Source organism: Neopsephotus bourkii, unplaced genomic scaffold, assembly GCF_033783945.1.
Source record: "Neopsephotus bourkii isolate Nb327-2 ecotype Australia unplaced genomic scaffold, CSIRO-AGI_Nbou_v1 NB_1139, whole genome shotgun sequence".
Taxonomy (NCBI): Eukaryota; Metazoa; Chordata; class Aves; order Psittaciformes; family Psittacidae; genus Neopsephotus; species Neopsephotus bourkii.
The window spans coordinates 255601-274776 of NW_026901625.1; the positions used below are offsets into that span (position 1 = coordinate 255601).

At 39.7% G+C, this 19176-nt stretch overlaps 1 protein-coding gene across 3 annotated transcripts in view; it reads left to right on the forward strand.

The window, feature by feature from the left end:
* The window catches only part of TRIM33 (tripartite motif containing 33), a 29913-nt gene extending 12584 nt beyond the window's left edge, over positions 1 to 17329 (forward strand). Inside the window, exons 5-20 of one of the 3 annotated variants that reach the window (XM_061362781.1) lie at positions 526 to 642; positions 3053 to 3167; positions 4245 to 4391; positions 4912 to 5029; positions 5318 to 5562; positions 5807 to 5971; positions 6763 to 6963; positions 8421 to 8553; positions 9562 to 9625; positions 9914 to 10073; positions 10464 to 10810; positions 11287 to 11410; positions 12138 to 12212; positions 12975 to 13127; positions 14855 to 14905; positions 14988 to 17329. In XM_061362781.1, the coding sequence (XP_061218765.1) occupies positions 526 to 642; positions 3053 to 3167; positions 4245 to 4391; positions 4912 to 5029; positions 5318 to 5562; positions 5807 to 5971; positions 6763 to 6963; positions 8421 to 8553; positions 9562 to 9625; positions 9914 to 10073; positions 10464 to 10810; positions 11287 to 11410; positions 12138 to 12212; positions 12975 to 13127; positions 14855 to 14905; positions 14988 to 15200 (2428 nt within the window). In that variant the 3' untranslated portion in view covers positions 15201 to 17329. The remainder of the gene's footprint in view (positions 1 to 525; positions 643 to 3052; positions 3168 to 4244; positions 4392 to 4911; positions 5030 to 5317; positions 5563 to 5806; positions 5972 to 6762; positions 6964 to 8420; positions 8554 to 9561; positions 9626 to 9913; positions 10074 to 10463; positions 10811 to 11286; positions 11411 to 12137; positions 12213 to 12974; positions 13128 to 14854; positions 14906 to 14987) is intronic. The other 2 variants (XM_061362783.1, XM_061362782.1) reach the window with 2 other exon arrangements.
* The last annotated feature ends 1847 nt before the right edge of the window (positions 17330 to 19176 follow it).

Here is a 19176-nt window from a genome sequence, read left to right on the forward strand (position 1 = left end):
GTTTGCTTGAAGGACTTGGAAGGGAATGATATGTTCTTCACGTGGAAGTACAACAGAGTTTAGATTTCTATTTAAATAGGACTGTGTTCTTTTAGATTAAGCTAATTCAGTCAAATATGAGCAGTATAGTAGCATCTGGAAAAAAATAGTTTTCTGTGATAGGGGTTTTCTGTATGTTTAAGCTATTAGTGCATTTTTCTCATCTAACACCAGCAAAATGATTTGCTAAGCTTTGAAGCTTCTGCTGTCTGCTTTAGGTGGAGCTCCATTGCTTGCTGTCTGGTGAAACGATGCAGCACATTGTCTCCCTGTGTAGTTGGAATTAATGTGACCCATAGAGGTTCAGTCTTCTGGACACTTACAAAGGATTTTATCACTACTGAAGCATCTTACACACTGATGTACACAGTTTGATTTTTTCTGTGTGTTTTGTCATATTTTTTCCAAAAGCTTTGTATCTAAATTGGAACCCTGAGTTTCAGCCCATTCCTCTTTGGTAATTGCTATCTTTTGCATGTTGAAAAGGTATCAGTTCCTGGAAGAGGCTTTTCAGAACCAGAAGGGTGCAATTGAGAACCTATTGGCCAAACTTCTTGAGAAGAAGAACTATGTAAATTTTGCAGCTGCCCAAGTTCAGAATAGGTGAGTACCCAAAATGATGAGTTGTTACTATTACATTCCTTTGAATGCACCACACTAAGATGAGTGATGAACTAGAATAATACTTCACATGTTAACTGATTTTGCATCTTACGTCATATTAGAAATTGAGTAGGAAATTGTGGTTAGTTTGGTTTAAGCAGACAGGCAAAACTTAGTGTCATTACCTGACAGGAAGACAAGCTTTTCCTTGGGTGGCTTAACTTAAGAATTCCAGAATGAGTTTAAATTCATTGTCACGTAGAGCACTGAATATAGAGACAGAGAGAGCACAAGATCACTGCTGTTTTTTTCACCCTCTCATGGTGATGTGGTGTGCTGGATGTCAGGGAATTCCACTGTAATTCCAGTGGTTTCATGAGCCTTCTGCACCTTTTAGGTCACTTGCAGAATGACACCTCATGTGGAGATGGGAAGTACAAGGGAGAAGGAAGTGCCCCAAAGATAGAAGGGGAAATTCTGGTGCAAATTTTTAACTCCTAGTGATAACATGTACATTTAAAAAAATCCCCAAAAGACTTGCAAGGGAAGAAGAACGTAGAACATGGCAGAGGCAAGTGTGTGAAGGTGGAAGTAATGGAAATTAAATTCTTTGCATTGACTCAGCATGAAACTCTTTGAAGTTTCCCCATTGTGAAGGAGGAGGCCAAGCTGTAGAATTGTTACATCTTTGAAGAAGAGACAGAGACTTGGCTTAATGGGAAATAATTAAAAGGTCGAGGAATCACAGAATCATAAAATGATTTGGGTTGGAAAGGACCTTAAGATCATCCAGTTCCAACCCCCTGCCATGGGCAGGGACATCTTCCACTAGACCATGTCACCCAAGGCTTTGTCCAACCTTGCCTTGAACACTGCCAGGGATGGGGCATTTACCACTTCATTGGCCAGTCTGTTGCAGCACCGCAGCACCCTTACAGGGAAGAACTTCACAAAAGGTTCTGTGATATGAATTCAAGGCCAATAATGGCTGGTGCATATACGAGTAACACAGTATAATGGTGGGTTTTGTCTAAGAGTTTCAGGGAATTTCTGGGGCATGTGGTTGGGTTGTGTAAAGCTCATGATTATCTACTGAGCCAAATGGATTCTGCAGTTGAGACAGTAGGTTACTTTGCCATTCTATTCAGTGCTGAAGTGTAGGGCACAAAATACATTATCATAAATCTTCAGGGAATGAAAAAAGTGTATATTACAATAATATTGTCAGTGTTAGCAGATGGTATGAAATTGCCATCCTATGTGATTGTGAAGCATAAAACAAGGTAGAAAGAATAACTGCCTGGAATAATTGCTAGGTGCCAAGGCCAAGGATGGATGTCTACTGACTTAATGAGGGGTCTGTTGAATGCTTGTTGAAGACCAGGTTGTGCTGTGAAAAAGCACAACCTGTGTCCAAGGTGCCTTAAAGGGCATTTAACACCAATCATGAAGATGTCAGACAAATGAATATTGGTCTTGTGATCCTGTCAGGATGAATGACATTGCGAGTTCAGGTGCTTGATCTAGGAGTGAAGAAGCCCTTCAGAAAAGGACAGCTGAAGTCTTTGCACTCAGACTGGCTCATGCAAGGTGGTGTGCTCTGCTGCCTGCAAGCGAAGCAAAGAATCCTCCTGCAACAGTATGTCGTCTGTAGATTAAGGCAGCATTACGTAAATCCCGAATTTGCCGTGAGGTTCAAGAAATGCTTTATTTCAAATTCTGTGGACAGAGCTCAAGATGATTTGCTTGAGACTGAAGTTGAGAATAGTGAAGACACTAAAACTGAGGAAGAATGACAGTGATGGAAATGAAGAGATAGAAGGGCAGCAGTTGTAAAGAACAAGAGAATACAACCTAATGTTGAACAAATTGTTAGTGAATTGTTTGTCCTTGTGTATTGGCCTTTAATACCTTACAGGCATGTAATAACCTTTTTGTTACAAGATTTTCTGGGGGAGGTGGAGGAATCAATCTGAAACTCATGATTCACTTCCTTTCTGCTTAATATACAATAGCATAAAAGTTTAAGGCATCGTATATAAATTCTTCACAGAGAAAGAGACATGATATAGAGATAAATACATACGTGTACATACGCACATGTCTTGGCTGGGTATGTCTCTGTATAAAGCATATAAACCACAAGGTCTGTTTCATATAATTTTAAGTCAAACCCAAGTTGTAACTGAGAACACCATCTTGATCTCAGACTATCCCATTTTTTTCCAAACCTGAAATTTTAGATGGCTTCTTTGATAAAGCTGATTAATGATTGTTTCTCTTAGAAATCAAACAAGCTATATGTTTTGCACGTATCGGAACTCCTTCAATAACAGAAGTTTCTCCTTCACTCTCCAAGGGTCAGTGGTGTTGAGTATTGACTGCCTGACAATACATTTCTCTTTTTTAGGATAAAAGAAGTAAATGAAACAAACAAGCGGGTAGAACAGGAAATCAAAGTGGCTATATTCACCCTCATCAATGAGATCAATAAAAAGGGAAAATCTCTCTTACAGCACCTTGAGGTACAGTTAAGAGAAAATCTAGCAGTGTTGGTTGCTGTTTCCAGTTCCCTATTCAGAACTTATATTCAATGTTTAAAGTTATTCTTCACAGTGTAAATTCCCAGAGACAGGTCTGTAATTTGTCTTGAGCACATAACAAATTGATGCCATGTGTTTCATGCAGCTTTACGTCATGGTTTCCTCTCCTGGTTGTTGTTAAAATCAGATTTCCTCCTTTTGCTTGCATAGGGTGGTGGCATCAGGGGAAAAGGGCAGGGAAGTGACAGGTAGTCATTTTCACTCCTGGTGTCCTAGTAACACTTGTTAGTATTTGCTTCCTTAGTAATTCTCACAACTGGTGTTGACTGCTAACAAATCCTGACCCTTTAAGTACACCTAGGTTTTCAAAGATGTGATAGTCATACATGTTTGTATGTAAAGGTATTTTAAGTTCTATAGATTGTCATAGTAAAGGAGGCACTGACTTTAAGCATACTTTCCAGCATATTCTGGTTAATAATTATATTTATTCAAATCTGTGGAAATTTAACTTACGATTTCAGTTTTTATCTGAAGAGAGGAAATCCATCAGAAGTTAGTGCAGAATATGCTGCCAGTCTGCATGGTGTGACTGAAAAAAAATAAGACCAACTTAATTACAATAGATTTCTTCTGGTTAAGGAACAGCTATTTGGCAGTGACATCAAATATTCCTGGAAGAAAAGAGTTATTTGATCAGGACTGAAATACCGGATTTAACATTAGATGAGTAACTGAATTTTAGCTTTTTCTGTTGACATAGCATTTGTTACAGGCTAGAAAATTCCACTGGAAAGTTGCCTTTTGTTGTGAAGTTGTAACAGTTGCCCAATCCTGAAGATTGAGCTTCCTATTTTCCCTTTATTTTGATACCTCTGTGAAGAATGGTAGAGAAGAGTAATAGCAAACTTACTGGTTCTAACCCCTCTGAATATGAGCATTAACATAAGCTGCTTTGCTTGTGACAGTTTTCTTTTGCTCCAAGATCTGTGATAGCAGTTCACATTTTTCTCCTAAGCCTGAAGCCTCCATTGTAATCAAGTTTTTGTTTCTTTGTAGAATGTAACAAAGGAGAGACAGATGAAGTTAATACAACAACAGAATGACATCACTGGTCTTTCCAGACAAGTAAAGCATGTGATGAACTTTACTAATTGGGCTATTGCAAGTGGGAGCAGCACTGCTTTGCTATACAGTAAACGGCTGGTAAGGAAACGTGCTTTAATTTGTCTGTGCAGTACAGAGAATGTTGGGTCAAAAGAGTGTTTGAAGTATCCTGTAGCTTCACTAGATTATATCCATGGAAGAGACAATGAGTTATTCATGCTTCATTTAAAACAAAACAGGAAAAAAAACCCCTCTGTAATAATGGAGTGAATTTCCTGCACTGCACACCGCTTTTCATTTGTAAAATAAGGACTTAACAGTAGGATCATAGAAGGAATGGGGTCAAGCTCTGTAAAGGCACCTCAGTGTTTTACTTGAGTCATTCTAGTAGTATTGTGTAACAGCACTTCTCCGTAATCTCTGAGTTGAGTAAAAAACTAACTGTACAAGGGATGTTTTTCCTGGTGAATTGTGAATTTTCAGGCTAGGAACTAAACTTGCTATTGACATTCCTTGTTGGTGATCCAGCAGTTTAATCTAGCTGGGCAAACACACACTTCTTAATGTCCTCATTCTTTATTTCATTGTCCTCACCAGTGTTGTTTCTGATTCCCATTAGATAACATTCCAGTTACGGCATATTTTAAAGGCGCGTTGCGATCCCGTCCCGGCTGCCAATGGAGCAATCCGCTTCCATTGTGACCCTACGTTCTGGGCCAAGAACGTTGTCAATTTAGGTGAGAAAATGGTGTCTATTTATTTTGAAAAACTACTTACTTGAAAAGCTAGTTTGAATTGGGATTGTTCATCCAACGTGAGTGAGCTGGAGTACAATGCATCTCTTAATGCAGAAGACCAGAACTCTCTTGACGTAACCCATCCAGTCCTGGTTACTCTCTGTATCTGCTCTGTTCTTTCTATTAGCAAAAGTAATGTTAGAAACATCTGAATATTCTGCATTTATCAACCTTCAGATGATGATGGAGATTTAAGTGTTTACTGGGTCTCCTTTTGGCTTTCTTTAGGTAACCTTGTCATTGAAAATAAACCAACTCCTAGTTACACTCCTAATGTAGTGGTTGGACAAACTCCTCCAGGAACAAACCACGTCAACAAAGCTCCAGGACAAATCAATCTAGCACAGCTTCGCCTTCAGCATATGCAGCAGCAGGTGTATGCACAAAAGCATCAGCAAATGCAGCAGATGAGGATGGCACAGCCAACTGGGTCAGTTCCCAGGCAGACGAGTCCACAAGTCATACAGCAGCAGGTAAGTATCTTGTATGTTGTTATTTCATGTTTTACAGTAGCACTGAGAGTTAAAATAGCTCTATCAAATATTAGTCTACAAAGCCATTTATGAACATGAAATTCTTTTGAAATTTGCCATACTTGAAATGTGACAGCTCTTGGCTTTTCTTGATGTTTGTAACTAATAAACCTACTGTGGAAAGAGATTGGCTTCTTTTTAACATGTTCAAAGCACCAATTTTAAAACCAAAAAACCCTTGCAGCCTCCCAGGTTGATCAGCATGCAGACCATGCAGAGGGGTAACATGAACTGTGGGGCTTTCCAAGCACATCAGATGAGAATGGCTCAGAATGCTGCTCGTATACCAGGAATACCACGCCACAATGGACCACAATACTCCATGATGCAGCCTCACCTTCAAAGACAAGTATATCCTGTGTACACGCTTCATTTGTGCCATTGTGCCAATCTGTCATTACGATAGATGATACCTTCAGCTGTAAATGTGTTTATGTAGCGTGTAGAACTCACAGCTACACACGTGCTTTTTCATGTGGCATATTGTACTGTGAACATCAGAAAATCCAAACCATAGGAGTGAAAATGAGTTCTAATGTTTGTGTTTCATTTTAGTTCTGGGAAGCAAAACATTTCCTTTTTCATTTTTCAGTGACATTCAGCTTTTAGGTTTCCTAGAGAACAGTCAAAGAGTAGTGAAGCTCAAAGTGATGTAGTTGAAGGTTTCTAATGAAACCAAATTCAAAGTGGTTTTAAATTTAAACCTGAAGCATGATGCAGAGCTCTGCATACCATTCAGAATGAAAGTTCTTGACAATGAATGTTAATATGACTGGAAAATCAAAAATTACTCTATAATACTACAAACAATTACTCTAAGTTTGTAGACAGGCGTGGACTCTGAAGTTGTCTTTGGAGGAAATAATTACTTTAAAAAAATATAGCCATATATGAACACGATTTGGTGGAATACGTGCTGTATGTTTAAACATCTAGCCACATAAAGTGCTTTTTCTTTCCAAGTAAATAAAAACAGCAGTTGCTTTGCATTCAGTGCTATCAGGTTATGTTGATAGAAAAGTAAGTTTATGTATTTCCCCCCCTAATTCTTTATTGAGGACTGTCCTATAATGCACGTGTTTTACATGCAGTGTCTGATTTGTCTGCAGTGCAGTCATGGTCTCTTCTCTTTTCCTGCAGCATTCTAACCCTGGGCACGCGGGGCCTTTTCCAGTTGTTTCTGTGCACAACACCACTATTAATCCAACCAGTCCCACTACAGCAACAATGGCAAGTGCGAACCGCGGTCCAACGAGTCCATCCGTTACTGCGATTGAACTCATTCCTTCTGTGACAAACCCTGAGAACTTGCCTTCCCTGCCAGATATCCCACCCATCCAGGTCAGTGGAGATCAGGCTGTGAGTGAAGTAACAATCTGCTTTCCATTCTTTTTTATTTGGTTATTGGTACTTGTCTGTGGGATGGTATAAATTACCATTTAGAGTTGAAGAATTAACATCTTCAGCCCTTGACTTGGGCATGTAACTTATTTCACTGTACAGGGCTGACCTGCTTGACCTGTGTTAATCTTTAGATTAATCACTACTTAATGGCTGTCCTATAGTGAAATTGATACTTGGATTAGTTAATCCCAACTACTGTGTTTGCTTCCTTTCTTCCACAAGACTACAGTATGTGAAGATATCACTGGAAGAGTTGAATAGTTACATATGTTGTATGAATGTATGTATGTATGTTGAATGGAGATTTATTTAAAGTTACCCGGCACTTATCTGTGATCTTCCTAAATGTAACACTCAAATGTAGGAAGTACTGAGAAAAGGTGTCCCACTTGTTTGTCTCCTCTCCATTTCCTCTGTACCTCAGTAGAGTGGCTCTAATAATTTCCTTGTATGCAAGAAGCCATTTACATCCAACATTTACATCCAAGTAGATTGTCTGCTGTTTAACTCTTAGAGTCAGGTCCAGGGGTTTGTATGTTCATGTTTTCTGACAAGGCTGCAAGTAATTTGCATGTAAACATAGTGGGGGGGGGGAAAGGATCACATCTGAATCTGGTTTACGTGCAGTGCTGAAGCTTCATTTAGTCTCTAGAACAAAACACAAGTATAACCAAGCAGTTATGACTGATTCGCGTGAATGTGTCCAAGGTTTATGATACACCAAGTTAGAAACTTTCAGTAGTGGGATGTAAGCATGCAGCTTCTGGGTACACTGAAAAAGCAGAGTTTGGTTCAGATGCTCTTTTTCTATACCTGTTTATAGCTGTCATGGATTTCAAACACATCATTTGCAATTATGCTGTCTTGCAGTTAATAGCTTTAAGCTTTAAGGAGACAATAAGTAATAGGGTACCCGTGTCCTTGTTTTAAATGTGTCAAAATCTGTGTAAAAGTGAACGGGAGGGAGCAAGATTTCACATCATCCTGAGGTGAAATTAGTTTCCCTTAGTTCATGGTTTCTCTTAGTGTTTTAACTGTGGAATAACTCGTCACATTAGTAATCTGGTAGTTCATGTGACTTGACCACCGTTTGTATGACTAACACACTGAGCATCTGGGAAACAGAAAGTTTGGAATGATCTAGAGTAATACTGGAAGAACTCAGATATTTGGGAGCTATTGAGAAATCTCACTTTAAGTTTCTGACTGTGGGTTTCTGTTTTGAAAGTCTTATCTATGTATGAAACTGATAGAAACGTTTGCTGATGTCCTGAAACCTTGTGGGCAGAGTGTGCAATTCTGGTGAAGATACTGATCACAGTTTGAAGATGTGGAACTATTCAAAAGGTTTACTTAGGCCTCACTGATTCAGACTTTTGGGTTTTTTTTCTTAGCTTGAAGATGCTGGTTCAAGTAGCTTAGATAACCTTCTAAGTAGATACATCACAGGCAGCCACCTACCCCCACAACCCACAAGTACCATGAATCCCTCCCCAGGACCTTCAGCTCTATCGCCAGGGTCATCAGGTGAGTGTGATGGGGATTTCTAATGATTCTAAAAGCAAATGGGTATTTCTGGCATTTAAGTTGAAAACAGTTGCCTTCCATTTCCTGCCACCAGGGAAGTTCTGCTAGAATTTAATTTGCTCAGAAATAAATTCCTCTGGAAATTTCAATGTTACCCTCATTAAAAAATATAGTAAGAAACTGCCAGCACATGAATGCAGTATTCCAGATACATGTAGAGACTACATTGTTTTATCATGTTACCATGATGACTGGCTAGACCTTTCTGAGGTTTGGGAAGTAAGTTTCTAGAATAGCTTAGGATGCCATGGAGGGACTCTTCATCTGGGAGTGTAGCAATAATATAAGGGTAATAAGTTCAAACAGGGGAGATCTAGGTTAGATATAAGGAAGAAGTTTTTCCCTATGAGGGTGCTGAGGAGCTGGCACAGGGTGCCCAGAGAAGCTGTGGCTGCCCCATTCCTGGCAGTGCTCAAGGCCAGGTTGGACACAGGAGCTTGGAGCAAGCTGCTCTAGTGAAAGGTGTCCCTGCCTGTAGCAGGGGGCTGGAACTGGAAGATCTTAAGGTCCTTTCCAACCCAAACCAGTGTGTGGGTCTATGATTCTTAGTCACAGGAATATCATTTGAGCAAGGTCACACTAATAGTAGCAGATGGATGATAGAGCTTTTGTTATGGATGTGAACAAATGAAGTCACCAGTACCGAATGCTGAGTTATTTAAACAGTGAAAATGTCCATTTTTTTATTAGGAAGAAGCCAATTTCATTGATAATGTGTTTCCCTTAGTCTTCTCCCTGTAAGATTATTGTAAAACTCTGTGAATGAATGGTTGCTGCAGTGATCTTATGTTTCTCAAAACCTAAGTGCAAAACCATCTGCTTTTCTTGACTTTATTGGTGGATGTCAGTGGACAACATTTGAGGACTTAATGGGCTGAGGCTACCTCACTGTTTGGATTAGGTGAAATAGATTTATACCAAGTCAACTTATATGCTGCTTCTTTGCAGGTTTATCCAACTCTCACACTCCTGTGAGGCCACCTAGTACCTCCAGCACAGGAAGCAGAGGAAGGTAAGTGTGCTAACACTGCCAGGCTGAAAAATCAGACATGAGTTCAAGTAATGAATTGGCAGTGGGTCAGTATGGCTTCGACATAACTGTGACCCAGTAATGGAAGAATGTTTGCATGACAGTGATTTGCCTCCCTCACCCCTTTCACTATGATTCTCTGCTGTCTTTTAAACTTGATCTGCCTTGTGAATGTTCTGACATGCTTTGACTTTGAAATTGTACAGGAAACAGTCACTTTTCTTTGCTGTGGTGAGTTTTCCTCTTATTTACACACTGGTATCTTTCTAGCTGTGGCTCCTCGGGCAGAACTGCTGACAAAACAAGCATTAACTTCAAGTCTGACCAAGTGAAAGTCAAGCAAGAGCCAGGGATGGAAGAAGAGATATGCAGTTTCTCAGGAACAGTTAAACAGGAAAAAACAGAGGATGGCCGAAGAAGTGCTTGCATGGTAAAGTTAGTTTGTGCAACAGTTTATAATGGCTTGCCTTAAGCATCAAATTCTGTGATCTAATATGGTTTATGTACTGGGAGCAGGGTGATGGATTTGGGGATTTTTCCTAGTGACAGTGAAGGTATATTTTTAACCATTTTTTGGTGTGTTTGTCTTGAAAATTTGATCATGTTATATCAGTAGAAATAAGTCTGTTCTTGAAAAGGGTGGACTTGCGAACAAGTAGTATTCAATACTGTATGTGACTCAGGTCTTAATGATTTGCCATGTATTGTGGGAGATGAGTACAGTACCTCTAAATGGTGGGAATGCTTTTGACTTGCAACATATGAAGAAAGATGCCCATGTAAAATTGACTCTGATTTTCATGTGCTACTTTCATTTCAGCTTAGCAGTCCTGAGAGCAGCTTGACACCACCACTGTCCACTAACTTGCATCTGGAAAGTGAATTAGAAGCATTAGGAAGTCTTGAAAATCATGTAAAAGCTGAACCAGCAGATTTAAGTGAAAGCTGCAAACAGTCTGGACATAGCCTTGTAAATGGAAAATCCCCAGTGCGGAGTTTAATGCACAGAGCAGCAAGAGTTGGAGGAGAAGGCAATAACAAAGATGATGATCCAAATGAAGATTGGTGTGCTGTATGCCAAAACGGAGGGGATCTATTATGTTGTGAAAAGTGCCCAAAGGTGTTTCACCTGACTTGTCATGTACCGACACTCCTCAGCTTTCCAAGGTACCAGAAAGAGTGTAATGGTTCCTGAGAGCAGCTCTGTGCTCTCATTCATACGGTAGATCTCAACACAGTGTCAAAACTGGTGCATCAGCTAGTTCTGGATGACTTCCTTTCAGTAAAAAACAATCTGACATTTCAAAGGCCTGCCTAAATTGCTTAATTTTGTGTGTAACTGGTCAGTGTTTATCTGATAAACACATGGTCTTTCCAAGTAAGATTCTGTTATTTAAGGTCATGGTAAGAAGTTGTTGTAAAGTATTATTACATACTTGGGAGAGACATGTGAGGGCAGGAAAAATGCCCATGACTGGCAGAATTACCTTGAACATTAAGGGTTATTCCTTATCTTTGAGTATCCCAAGTCTTTACTGCAGTAAGATGTGAATCTGTTAGAGCTAACAAAAGAATCTCTGTAGTCATCACTAAAGAGACTTTGTTCTTGGATACCTGGGATAACAGCGTTTGTTTCTGTTTAGTGGAGAGTGGATATGTACGTTCTGCAGAGATCTGAGTAAACCAGAAGTAGAATATGATTGTGACAATTCACAACACAGCAAGAAAGGGAAAACAGCACAAGGCCTGAGTCCTGTGGACCAAAGGGTATGTCTCACATCTGTGGAAATCTGTTGCATAGGCAAATGTGTCTTCTCACAGTAGCTGTCCCCCCACTGCTTCTTGAAGATGTTTTTGCTGTGGCTGCAGGAAATTAAGTATAGTTGTGGCTTTAGCAAACAAAGCCCTGACATGAGTACTGAGACTTTTCCTGCTGTCGCCATGTACCCAGATGTTGGTGACAATGTGGGAGTGCTTCATCACATTGGCACTGTAATCATTTTGTTGCTGAAACTTCCATGTAAACACATATTTTGTATTTAAATACATCCTTTAACATGGATGAATGTCTTCAGTGTTCTTAATTAGAAGTTCTTCGCATGTAACATTGATATAACCTTATAAATAGCTATGTGAGTTTGGTGCATTAAGTTCATGCTGAGAGAGGTGCTAACAATATTGAGGTGCATTCTTGTAGAAGGTGTAATGACCTTGATGGTCAGAATTGTTCTGAGCTTTATCCCATCAGTCTGTGCATAATGAAAATGAATTCCTCCAAAGGAATTACAAGCAATGGAGAAATGGAGAGAAAAATATTTCAACAAAGAATTTGTAAAAGCATTTACATTTGATAGTTAAACTTGTGGGGGTTGCAATTCAGTTTTCTAGTATTAAGCTGATAAAGTACAAACCTGCTTAAAACAGGGAGATGGGAACTTCTGGGCCGAGGATAAATTAAGGATATTAATGTGAAGCTGTTTATTTCTTTCTTAAGAAATGTGAACGTCTCCTGCTTTACCTGTATTGTCATGAGCTGAGCATTGAATTTCAAGAGCCAGTCCCAGCCTCGGTGAGTCTCCTGAAAAGTAGTTGGTGATTTAGTGATAGTTTAGATGGATTGGTTTGTGAGGGTTAGTGCCCCATCCCTGGCAGTGTTCAAGGCCAGGTTGGATGTGGCTTGGAGCAACCTGCTTTAGTGGAAGATGTCCCTACGTGTGGTAGGGATTTGGAACCAGAAGGTCTTTAAGGTCCCTTCCAGCCCAAACCAATCTGGGATTCAGTGACTTATTTTTGGTGTAACATCCCTCAAAGTCTAGAGTTGAGTTCAGGAAGGTTCTGAGAGCTTTTACTTGAGAATGTCCCCACCTAAAAGTTTTGGTGGTCATCCAGTATTTCATAATTCTGAGAGACACAGGAGCTGATTCTGTTGCTTCTCCATGCAGAGGTTCTACTCTTAGTCTCAAACCCAGGTAGTTAAATACTTTCAATGAGCAGTTGTTGAATTGGAACATAATGTCTTGGGATACCCGTGAAATTAAAAATGCTGTAGGATGTTTTTGTCAGTCTTTTAAATTAAAAAGGAAAGAAACTACTTCTGTTTCAGCTGTAAAAGAAGTAACTATTGCAAAGCACAAAGCATTATTGTGCTATGATAGACACTGAAGGTTAGAAAGAACTTCCTAAACAGTTTGAGGAAAGGAAGTTGTTCTCACTTGTGGAACATGCATACAGTGTGATGGGATTAGCTGATTGTTAATCTGATAAGTGAAGAAATTCAGGTGCTTCTCTGAACTGTTTAATCATCATAGTGATAAATTACTGTGTTTTGCAGATACCAAACTACTATAAAATCATAAAGAAACCCATGGATTTATCTACAGTGAAAAAGAAACTGCAAAAGAAGCATTCCCAACACTACCAGACTCCTGAGGATTTTGTGGCAGATGTGCGGTTGATCTTCAAGAACTGTGAAAGGTTTAATGAAGTATGTTAACTTCCAATCTGTACATGTTTTTTTACATGAAGATCTGTTTTAATGTGTTTTAATGTTTTCCTCCAGTCAAGGCTCTGCTTCTAGTTTTAACTTCTGCTTATGGAGCAGATGCTGAATCAGACACTTAAACTGAAATGAAACTAATGCAGTTACAGAACTACCTCTCAGTTTTAGCTAACTGGGGAGATCAGGCTTTAACAGAGGGTGCTTTTTAAAGTGCATTCACTGGTATGAATATATATGATTGAGGAGCAGGGTGACCTTGTTTCTGTACATCAAATCGACTGAAGAAGTGCTTAGGAAGTGTGGTAATAAAGATAATTGAGCAGTCCTTAAAACTGTCTCAGGCTATACAGATAATTGCTCCTTCAGTGATGAAACATGGAAGACCTTTACTGAGGAAACTTCCTTTACTGAGGAGAAGTGCCTTTCTGAAGATTATTCTGCTGGGTCTAGTACCTGCAAAGCATTGTGTTAATTGTGGCTGCAATTAAGCTTAGTGCTTTAGCTAATGGGTAGTTGGGCTCTCACAAAAATCAGTTCTCAGTAGATAACTTTTGTATGGAGCCCTATTTCTGATGACTGTGGGAAGTTGACTTATTTTGCAATGAACCCATCTGATAATGACGTATTTGCACTTAATGTGTAATGTGACTTCAGGAGGAATTACCTCAGTATTATTAGTAGGTTGAACAATGGGGAAAATATTCTGAGTATAAAGAAAGAATACTTCTATTGTGCTGAAACAGAGAGTGGGAGCTGAGATCAAAGGGTATCCTCATTTCTGGAGTGCCTTAAAGTAAGGTGTTGTAAGGAATGGCTTCCTTCAGACCTTAGCAATGCATAAACCAGCCAGTATTTTTGAGTTTTGCAGTGTTTGGGCTGCATTTCTGTCTGGATGAAGAAGTAAATGGAAGGAATTACACAAACCTATAATTAAAATCTGAACTGTTTCACAAGTGCACTAGTAAAAATCAAGGTTAATGATGTAATGCTGTAAATGCTCACAAGCATTTGGGACTTTGACACCCTCGACTCCCTTATGTCTCTGTATTAGGTGGAGGTTAATGAGCACTGTGGAAGATGTTGCAATTATGTGAACTTCTCAATCAAGGGTATTAATGAAGCATCTGCTGTAGAGGAAAACATGCTGCAGCTCTTAGGGACAAGAGTAAAATAAGGGAGCAGGGACTCATGGATATGTTTTTTGTTTTGTTGGTGTTTTTTAAAACAAAAGATGTTTTGGACTTTTCTCACTGTTTGAAATGCTGGCTTATGGCGAAGGATGGGTCATCCTGACCTCTTGTCATGTCTAGTGTCTCTAAGCCATATGCTTTTGAAAACTAGAAATCAAAGTGGGGTAAGATCCCCAAGAAAGTCTCATGGAGCATTTCTCTCTCAAGTGAGACTTCACAATAATGTCCAGACAACTGAGATCTATACTGAAGAAAGCAGTCAGGAGTAGACCACAGTTCTGAAATGGCTGGGAGACACTTATCTGTACCAAAGTTGTGTGTTTTGTTGAAGCTTATTTACTTCATGCCCCTCTCCTAAGACTGTTTTAAACCTGCTTCTGCTAAGTTGGAGAACTAAAGAGGTGTAGTCCATAACAAACTGTTCTGTTGTTATGGCTGACTTTAGTCATCCAATCCTATGCAATCTCATAACTCTAGGAAGGATTATAATTTCTTTTTTTTTGACTCTGGTATCCTTTTTAGATGATGAAAGTTGTTCAAGTTTATGCAGAAACACAAGAAATTAATTTGAAGGTAAGCGTTTCAGACCATGCACACTTGGTGAACAGATGTGCATTTCCAACAGGTGAATATTCCTGTCTTCTTTTGTTTACAGGCTGATTCAGAAGTAGCACAGGCAGGGAAGGCAGTTGCATTATACTTTGAAGATAAACTTCCAGAAATCTACCCAGACAGGACCTTCCAGCCTTTGCCTGAATTTGAGCAGGAAGAGGATGATGGTGAAATAACTGAGGACTCCGATGAAGATTTTATACAGCCACGTAGAAAACGCCTAAAATCAGATGACAGACCAGTGCATATAAAGTAATCTAATGATACGGACCTAAAATTTATTGTAAAAACTGTTATTTAAGTGTTCCTGGAATATTATCATGCCGAAAGTGGCCACCTTGAAGAAGCTGATAGCTTTTTAAACAGTATTAGATGACAAAAAACCCACTTGTACAGAAAAGCATTCTCATCAAAAGGGGAAAAATTAAATTGTAAAGTTTTTGTGGTTTATTTCCTTTTTTGTTTGGGTTTTTTTTTTTCTTGATTTACTGTATGTTTTCTTTTCCTGATGGAGGGGACACACTCATCTTGGTCTCACAGATAGAGGTGGATGAATGTAGAAGAGAAGCAGATTTGACAAAAGATGTTCCATTTGCAGATAAGACTCCTTAGTAAAATGTTCCACAGCACTGGAACAACACAGTTACAGTGTCCTGCATTCATTCTGGACTGCAGTCTAAACTGTAAGCAATTTCCCTGAGCACCCCTCTTTGTATGAACTTCAGTGCATGTTGTTCATTGCTTTTTTTTCATCTCATTTAAGCGGTATTGTGAGTAAGTGATCTTCTGTGTTGATCCAATTACCTAAACTTGACTTTCTTTACAACATTTTATGTATAGCAAAAGGAAAAAAAACCAGTATCATTAAACTGTTCTGAATTGGCAAGTGCAGGAGTGTGAGTTCTTGACAGATGAAAGACTAAACTGGTGGCAAGGATCTCCTTTCAGTAGGGCTAGGTATATTTATGATGAATCCTGTACACAAAACATTTTAATGGCAAAAGTCTTAGCATCATGTGTCATCTGTCCCTGCTCCCCCTAATGAGGCAGAATGTCATCTCCAGTATTCATCAGCTCATTTTCTGTACTTCAGATATTGACTGAAGAGGTAGTAACTGGTTGGGGTGTATTTTCCAGTCTTCCTGAATATCAGTTTCAAATAGACCACTTGGCAGACAATAACCTAGTAACTACCAAATGTGTAAAATTTCCTGTATTCACTTTGTCTAATTTGTAAATAGTGAACTGAGATTTCTTGCAGATCAGCAACATTTGCTGACCTGTTTTTAAGCTAATATGTATTCTTATTAATTGTTCCTATCAAGAAAAGATTTGTAATATATGCTATTTCTAACATTGCATTCATTTTGAGGTTCTGTCTTATTTTTATCAGAGTACTACTCAGAACTTTCTTCAGAAGCAGCTTAGGAGCGAAATGTCTTGAAAGAATTTGAATGAATCTGTTGATTAGGTTATTTGTCCATCCATTGAACACAGAACTTGCAGAGACCAGGATATGGCTTGGAGTGGTTTCTGGTCAATAGTGAAAACAGAACAGTTTCCCTAAACCCTGTGACAGGCATCTCTGCAGTGCCTTCCCATTGCACACTGCCTTCATTCCAGTATTTCTGGCTCAAATTAGGTCATCACAATGGAATTATAGTTTGAACAGTTGTTTCCTTTACTGACAGACGTCCTAGAAATAAGAACTGTAGTTTCTGGCCTTCACACAGATCTTAAGTAAAGGAAGCTGAAGGAATAATGTCATCAGATGAGCTCCAGTGGACAGACTATAAATTTGCCATGAGGTTTTATGTGACTGCAGCACTTCTGTGGTAAATCACAGGGGTTTGGGTATACTCGGTGTGAGCGACTCCTGTGACGTTGTGTAAGCTTTACCATAATGGTAAAGGTAAATATTGTAGCACAGTGTATCAAATTGAGATAAGCTCTCAGCAATTTATGTGCAAATCACTTAAGATTTCATTTCTTTTATAAGAACAAAGTATATGTACATTGTGACTGTACCTCTCGTAATAAACAAGAGAGCTGAAGGTATTTGTACCTTTTCAAGCTCACTTCTTTAGGTTACACAGATATTACACTTAAAACTCAGACTGGTGGGGTTTTTGTTTTCAGTTCTCAGATGTTAACATAGTGCCAGGTTCAGTTGAGTTTTTACCAGTTTGTATGTGAAAGGAAAAGTAATTCTACTTAAATTAACAAATAGCAAAACCTTTGCCCATAGAAAGGATGACATGTGTGAGTAGGACACTGATGTTAACAAGGGATCATTGAATAGCTCTGTGTATTGCCTATTTCTGCATTTCTAGTTTCTCAGCTTCATTTTGCAAAGGAAGAATATTAAAATTATAATGAAAATAAGATTTTTTTGTGCATTCTCTTCAATTGGGGTTGTGATTTTTATGGCACTTAAGGAGGTTCTGTCCCTTCAGGCTTCAGCCTTTTATCTGTTCACTTTGTAAGGCACCAGTCATGGATTCAAGTACTGCAGACACCGGAGCGTAGGACAAGCATGGTGGCACCCAAGCCTGGGCCACGGAGCTGCAGTTCAGGGGTAGCACATGCTCCTGGCTCCTGCAGGTGCCATCGCTGAACTCCAGGTACCAGACCCCAGAGCTGGTGTCTGTTCTGGGAGAGCTTCTGACAGGTTCACTCCCTACAGCAAGATAGAAGAGGCTCACCCACCACTTGCCCATATTCCACTAGCTCACTTGCAAGCCACAAGTGATGCTGAGCTTTGACCTTGCTGAGGGTTCAAGCCCTGCTCTTGCACATAACCCACTGAACTTTAGAACTGGCCCTTCCTTTCAGTTCATCAGTGCTCAGGAGGTTGAATCTTACTGTGCAAGAAAGTGTGTTTCTTCTTTATAAAGGAAACCAACAGTCTCTTTTATTCTTCCTACCTCTTCATTTTGAGCTCCCAGGACAATTCAATGATTGTTTTGCAACTAGCTAAATTCTGTTAATCCATTTGCAGATCCTCTAGGCTGTAAGTGTTCGTCATAGAGCTGATAAGGGTTTGCTCAGTCAAAGGAAGGTTTTGGTGCCACGCAGCTTGTTCAAGAGCAGATCAATGGGGTTTAGGCTGCTGTTACTCAAGCATCTTCTTTGTGCCAGATGAGCTGTGTGCAATATGTGCAAGTGATTGTGTCTCACCCTGGGAATTAGAGCATGGTTTACAGTGATACGACTTCTCCAGACCAAAGGTGTGGTGGGTGCACTCTGTCCCATCTCCTTTGTCCTCACGGGCACGGTGTTCTAACCTGGTCACAAGAAGATAGTCTGGCACATACTGTAACTATATGCTCTCCTTTAAGACAGTTGTGAAAAAGCCCATTTGTGTCTCAATTTTCTGTTGTAAATGACCCTGACATTTAAGTTAATCCAAAGAAGTAAAAGAGAACTTGCTTTTGAAAGAAGAGTGAGAATTGTACAGTATGCTACTTGTGGGTTTCTCGATTACCTCAGCAGGTATCCTGCCATGTAATGACTAGTGAGTAGTGATGATTTAACTAGCTCAATAGGTTCAGGTCTTGTAGTAAGCTGTGCCCTGGAATGAAGTGGTCTGTAGCACATAAGGCAGAGTTACTATCCAAAAAACATGTTCCCAGCTGTTTGAAAGTAGGATTGCTCTGTTAAACATTGAGAGTTGGGTTGGGGTTTGTGAGAATGTTGCCACTGCTGGTGCATCTGACCGCGTCTGCACACCGAGTGCTGGATCACTGGAATGTTTCATGGACATTTCTGCAGATTTGGGTGGTTTTTAAGGACTTATGAAACAGAAGTCCTTAAATTTAGGCCTTAAAATCCACCCAGGTGGAGTGTTCTGTATGACCGAGTTCAGCGGCTGACCTTCAGAAGTTTAGGGAATGGCAGCAGCGTTTTAAAGCTCTCGTGGATTTGTTTTCCTTACTCTCTTCCTTGGAAAAAGCAATAAACCTGCTTTGTCTGTTGCCTATTAGCATGCCAGGCATCCTTCCCTTTGGCTGGTGGCTTGTATGCATCTCACCAAGTCTAGCTTTTAAAACCACAAGTGTGCAGGAGTTGTTGAGAGTGGGGCATTTGAGTTTAGAGACTGGGGAAAGTTCCGTATTGCTCGAACAAGGAGGTGTTTGGGTACAACAACGGAGGTTTCTTTTGTTAGAAACCAGCTCCTACGCCGCAGCTCACACAGATGGGTTTCAGCGTGAACGCTGTGTCCTCGGATA